General features: G+C 47.0%; 2 protein-coding genes across 2 annotated transcripts; both read right to left on the reverse strand.

Annotated features, from left to right (window-relative positions):
- Positions 1–3,403: 3,403 nt before the first annotated feature.
- LOC145095524 (uncharacterized) lies at positions 3,404–3,778 on the reverse strand. Its single transcript, XM_079033383.1, has one exon. The coding sequence runs from the start codon at positions 3,776–3,778 to the stop codon at positions 3,404–3,406; it is 375 nt and encodes a 124-aa protein (XP_078889509.1).
- A 1,359-nt stretch (positions 3,779–5,137) lies between these two features.
- LOC145095526 (uncharacterized) lies at positions 5,138–5,533 on the reverse strand. Its single transcript, XM_079033384.1, has one exon. It carries the CDS (start codon positions 5,531–5,533, stop codon positions 5,138–5,140), a length of 396 nt encoding a protein of 131 aa, XP_078889510.1.
- Between the last annotated feature and the right edge of the window lie 999 nt (positions 5,534–6,532).

A 6,532-nucleotide genomic window follows, 5' to 3' on the forward strand; every position in this document is an offset into this window, starting at 1 on the left:
GGTACTAGACTGCATTTGAGTACCGCATATCATCCCCAGACAGACGGTCAGAGTGAGCGGATGATTCAGATGCTTAAGGACATGCTCCGAGCATGTGTGTTGGATTTTGGGGGTAGCTGGGATGCGTATTTACCCTTGGCAGAGTTTTCCTACAACAACAGCCATCATTCGAGCATTGGTATGCCACCCTTTGAGCTGTTGTATGGCAGAAGGTGTCGGACCCCCATTTGTTGGGGAGAGGTTGGGCAGAGAGTGATGGGCAGTACAGAGATCGTGCTTCAGACGACAGAGCAGATTCAGCAGGTCAGACAGAGGTTGTTGACCGCTCAAAGCCGACAGAAGAGTTATGCAGATAGACGCCGGTCCGAGCTGGAGTTTCAGGTCGGCGACTTTGTTCTACTGAAGGTCTCTCCTTGGAAAGGAGTGATTCGATTCAGGAAGTGGGGCAAGTTGGGGCCCCGGTATATTAGTCCATTCCGTGTGATCGCGAGGGTAGGCCGGGTAGCCTATCGTTTGGATTTGCCAGCAGAGTTGGGGCAGATTCACGACACTTTTCATGTGTCGCAGCTGAGGAAGTGTATAGCCGATGAGTCGGCAGTGGTTCCATTAGAGGATATTCAGGTGGATGCGAGCCTGAATTATGCCGAGAGACCAGTGGCCATCAGAGATCGGAAAATCAAGGTTCTGAGGAACAAGGAGGTACCCCTGGTGTTGGTTCAGTGGCAACATCGGAAGGGATCAGAGATGACCTAGGAGCCGGAGCGTGAGATGCGTGAGCAGCATCCGGAGCTATTTTCAGAGCGAGACTTCGAGGGCGAAGTCTAGTTCTAGTGGGGGAGAGTTGTAACAGCCCGAATTTCCAGGTATCTTTTATGCTTATGTTTTTGATGTTTTGTGAGGGGACTCGGCGAGTTGGAGCTCAGACTCGCCGAGTAGGATCGCGGTTCTGGACGCGGGTTCGCGCCTGGACTCGGCGAGTCCAAGGTATGGACTCGGCGAGTCCGTGTTGTTTAATGAAACCCTAATTTCTCGGGTTTGGGACCTATTTAAAGGGCCTTAAGGCCGTCATTTATGCTTACCAGACCCCTGAGTGAAACCCTAGCGAGTTTGAGCGTTTGGAGCAAAGCAAGGAGCCATTATTGACCTTGGAGGTGTTATATTGCAAGGGAAAGGAAGCAATAGCTAAAGGGAATCAAGAGGAGCCACTTCCTGAAGATTTGAGGTCCAGAACATCACATTTGAGGTACTACTTTCGAGCTATTCTCTGTTATGTTGATGTTTATATTGATTTAGGGCTTATTGAGCCCTTTTGTGGCTAGATCTAGTACTTCCTTGGTCCCTTAAGTGATTTAGGTTCTAGATCTGGACCCTTGGAGGTCCAAAGTGACCCTTTGCCCAAGCTTTTTATGAATCCATGGGGATTTTGGATTGGGGTCTTTGTGCTTGAGGTCAAATCACCATTTATGAGTCATGGGGTGTGTTATGAGCACCAAGATATGGACTTTACGTGATGAATAAGCTTAGGAGGGCCAGATCTATGAGTTGTTGGAGCGGATCTGACCTTAGAAGCAAGTTTGAGTGGATGCATGGCATGGACTCGCCGAGTCTGTAGAACAGACTCGGCGAGTAGCATGAAGATTGTCCTTAACCACTCAGTGAGTGGTCCTGCCAAGTTATGGGTTGACTCAGTGAGTCAGGGAGAGTTAGAGAGGGTTGACAGGTGGACTGAGTCGAATTGGAACTCGCCGAGTTGTTCTTGAGACTCGGCGAGTTGAGTCGGGGTGGCCCCGCGATTCAAACCAGGTGGAACTCGTCGAGTCAGGGGAATACTCGACGTGTCAAAAAGGGAATCCTAGAGAGTTGGTGAAAACACTTAGACTTGCCGAGTCGCTCTAGTGCACTCGCTGAGTCCAGTCAAAGTTGACCGTTGACCAGAGATGACCAATGTTGACTTGATAGGGGTAGTCAACCTTAGTGTTAAAAGTGTTAATTAGAGTCATATGATGTTATAGGAGGATTATAGCTCGGAGGATCGAGCACGAGTGATTTCGGGGATTCACGAGTTATCGAGATACACGAGGTGAGTTTTCTCACTATACTTTACCTTGAGTAGGTAACCAAAGTTTTGTGATAGAGTATTTGTATGCTATATGTATGTGATGTGTTTTACTGCATTATTTCTATGTGATTTATGCTGTGCATGTTTATAGAGTTGGAACCGGAAGGTTCACAGAGTTAGAACCTGAGGGTTCACAGAGTTTGGGTGCACAGACCCATAGAGTTATAGCCTCGAGTGGCTAATATGTGTTAAGTGTGGTATTTTGGGGAAATCACTAAGCTTTGTGCTTACAGTGTTAGTGTTGTTGTTTCAGGTACTAGCGATGACCGTGGGAAGGCGCCGGCTTGATCTGTACACACGCATGGGATTTTTGATATATATATGATCTTGGGATTTTGTATGATGTGAATTGAGATTTTAAACTTAATGTTTTATGAAAATTAAATGAGAAATATTTTTATATTTGTGAAAAATTATTTTCAAAATTCACGGTGTTACAGTGTTGGTGACAGGTGTTGATGTGGAAGATGATGGTAAGGATCACGGGTCTGGTGGTGGTGGTGAGCATGATTTTGGGGCAAGTGTTGATGATGGTAATGTCAGTGAAGTGGTTGTGGGTGATGGAGAAGGCGATGGTAGTGCGATTGGAGAAAATGCTGGAAAGAGTGTTGGGGTGGAGGATGTAGCGGGTGAGAAGAATGTTCGCGAGGATGGTCTGGAGTCGTAAAGTTTCCTTTTTCTGTTGGTTTAGTGTTTGATGTTTTGCTGTGTAGTGTTTGAACTTCTAAAACAATATTTCGCTTTCTTGGATGTACGTTTGGCCTGTTTTAGGCATTATCAATTGCCTGCTTGTTTTGCTTTGTTTTTTGGCTTGATCGTTTACTGTGCATTATTCAGGATACACAGCGCCTTGATGCGCCGGGCACTTTGTTTTATCCTTGCTACTATTGGCACACTAATTGTCTATATTGGATGCACTTAGCATCCATGATTGGGTTTCGCATGTGATTACTCAGTCATTAGACTAATACACTAAGTATATATGAAGATCTGCAATTGCATTGTCATTTCATTAACCGTGAGTTTTTTTGAATACACTAAGTGTTGAACTCATGACGCTTAGCATGGTATTTTTAAATACACTAAGTATTGGACTCATGTCTCTTAGCATGGAATTATATATACACTAAGTATTGAACTCATGTCTCTTAGCATGGAATTTTAAATACACTTAAGTACTGAACTCATGTCTCTTAGCATGAACAAATATACTCTAAGTATTCGGGGTACAATACGCTCAATGAGACGTCAACCAACTGGGCTACCTCCTTTTCTTCCCTTGCCTTAGAAGAAATATTTCTTTAAGTTTCTAGCATTCCATGTTCTTGGAATGGGCTTCCCTTCCATTGTCTCCAACACGTATGCACCGCTCCTATTTGCCTCCGTGACTCTATATGGGCCTTCCCATGTTGGGCCCAACTTTCCTTGAGGTTGGGCTCGGCTTGCTTCGTTTTTCCTCAGAACATATTCGCCGACTTTGAAAGCCTTCTCGTTTACCCTCTGGTTGTAATATCTTTCTGTTGCCTGTTTATACGCGGCTTGGCGTACACTCGATTCTTCACGCTTCTCCTCTAGGATATCTAGGTTTATCCTCAGGTCTTTTACATTGCTTTCCTCATCTTTGTTGGCCGCCCTCAGTGTGTTCACTGCTATCTCCATGGGAAGCATGCTTCGGTTCCATACGTCAAGTTGAAAGGGGTTTCCTTTGTGCTTTTCCGTGGTGTAGTTTTGTATGACCACAGCACCATTGGTATCTCTTCTACCCAATTCCCCTTTGCTTTGCCCAACCTCTTCTTAATCCCATTGACAATGGTTCGGTTGGACACCTCCGTTTGGCCATTCGCTTGAGGATGTGCCACCGATGTGAAGCGTTGGCTTATCCCTTTGGCGGTGCATCAATCTCTGAACGAGTTCTCAGCAAACTGCAAGCCATTGTCGCTGATGAGAACATTAGGTGTTCCGAATCTTGCCATGATGTTTTTCCATGCGAAGTTTATCATGTGCCTCCCAGATATGTACGCCAGAGGCTCAGCTTCAATCCACTTTATGAAGTAGTCCACAGCTACCACCGTGTACTTTAGTTTCCCTGGTGCTTCTGGGAATGGACCCACTATATCTATGCCCCACTGGTAGAAAGTCCATGGGTTGGATATGTTGCTTAGCGGGGCCGGGGGGTTCGCCTGGACTGGGGCATAAGACTGACATTCCCCATATTTCCTGGTTACTTCTATCACATCCTACTGTATCGTTGGCCAGTATATCCCCATTCGTAACACCTTGCCCGTCAAGGCTCTCACCTCCTCGTGTACACCCACCTGTCCTGAGTGTGCCTCCTGCAATATCTCTACCCCCTTGGCCTGATCCACACATTTTAACCATGGAGATGTGAACCCTTTCTTGTACAATTCTCCATTCACGATTGCGTATGAGGGCGCTTTTATACGTATTTTCCTGGCTTCATCATGATCGTCCGACAACACTCCTCTTTGGAGGTATTCCCGGTACGACGTCATCCATGTGGGTCCAGCGGGGGTTAGGGTGTTCACTTGTTGCTCATCTATACTCCTTTCTCGGAGTACCTCTACTAAAACTTTCTTTGATAGGTGGTCGAAGCATGTGGACGCCAGCTTACTCAAAGCGTCTGCCCTCTTGTTTTTGCTTCTGGGTATCTGCTTGATTGTAAACTGGCCGAATGATCCTACTAGCTATTTCACCATATTTACATATTTTCCCATTCTTTGGTCTCTTACCTCGAAACTACCATTGACTTGGTTTGCTGCTAACCTCGAGTCGGTTAAGGCTATTACGGCTTTCGCACCCATCTGCTTGGCTAACCGTAGTCCTCCAAGAAGTGCTTCGTACTCCGCTTCGTTGTTTGATGTATGGAAGTCGAAGCGGAGGGCATCGGTTACCTCTTCTCCTTCTGGGCTAGTTAAGATCATCCCCGCCCTCGAGCCTTCGATGCCTGGTCGCCATGACATTCAAGTAGGCTTGCTTGGTTGCTTCACCCTCCTCCTGTCATAGATATCGCTCTACCCTTTCTTTCAGCTCAGCTCGTGTTAAGGGCTTCTTTCCCATGAGTTTCTGTGACAAGGGGCCTGGCAGGAGTCCCCACGTGAAGGCACCGGCTATAAGGCCTTCGTCGTGCCCTGGTACATCTAACGTGGCATTTGTGAGTCTCGTAAAGTATTCTCGCACAGTTTCCCCCTCTTTTTGCTTACAACCTATAATGGAATGAGAGTCCCCCTTGTATTTGCGTAACTGCATGAAGTTGGTGAGGAAAAGGTACTTGAGTTGAGCAAAGTTTGAAATGTTGCCCGGTTGTAACGTTTTGAACCACGTGTCGGCGTTGCCGTCGAGTGTCGTTGGGAAGTATGTGCACCATAACTTCTCGTTAAGCTTTAGAAACGTCATCGTCCATTCATATGTGTTTATGTGACTGTCCGGGTCGGTGGTTCCATTGTACGTTTTGAGTGTCGGGAGCTTTGCGGTATTTGGTATTTCATAATCCAACAGCTCTTTGACGAACGAAGACGTTACGCTTCGGGAAAGACCATCCTAGCATGGGATAGTCGACGTCCCCTACTGGTATTAGGAGTTCATACCATGCGGTGGTGGCGTAAGGTAGCCCGGACTTGGTCCATAAAAGGGGTATGGCTGGAATGGTAACTGGAGGGGATAGCTAGTGGAGAAAGGGTGTATGGATGCAGCGGGGTTGATCATTATCGGTTGTTGTAGGCTGTTGTTGGCAGGGATAGTCGGTCTGGTCCATGTACCGGCCGTTTGGTAAATGGGTGGTGAGTGGTTCATCATGGTTTGTGCCAATGGTGGTAATAGGGTTGCAGAACTCTATCCACCCGTCGTCTGAAATAGCGATGGGGTTGCAAACGATGACGAAATGTTGAAAATGTGGCTTGACGGGGGTGTTGTCGAGTGGATTGCTCGTGCCTGTTGCAGCGGCGGCGCGAAGAACGGTGGCATCTAAAGCTGTGTAGACGGAAGTAGCTCCACCAGAGTTATTCCTTGCTAAGGAAATGACGGTTGTGAAACGTTTCCGGCGGCTGTTGTAGAACTTCCTTCTCCCAAAACGGCCCTGTTGGTCGCTGTAGGCGGTGGTGTTTCGTCCAACATCGTCATGGGACGTATGGGACTAGTTGGTTGTCCCTCGCTACCGTTGGACGCCATTGATGTGTGTTTTTGTGCTTTTGCTTGTGTTCTTCGTCTCACAAACGGATGACGCCAAATGATGGAACAATGTCCCTGATAAGGTCTTGCTTCTGCTTCACGGGTAAACATTTCTTGGTTGCCTGGTTATCACTGCAAGATCACAGAGAACAAGGGTCGTCAGCTGCTTTCCGGGAGGGGCTCCCGGAAGAACGCTCCAACGGTCAAGTTAGAGGATGATTTAGGGTT

Source organism: Lactuca serriola, chromosome 3 (genome assembly GCF_051521515.1).
Source record: "Lactuca serriola cultivar US96UC23 chromosome 3, Lser_US96UC23_V15, whole genome shotgun sequence".
In the NCBI taxonomy this organism is placed as follows: Eukaryota; Viridiplantae; Streptophyta; class Magnoliopsida; order Asterales; family Asteraceae; genus Lactuca; species Lactuca serriola.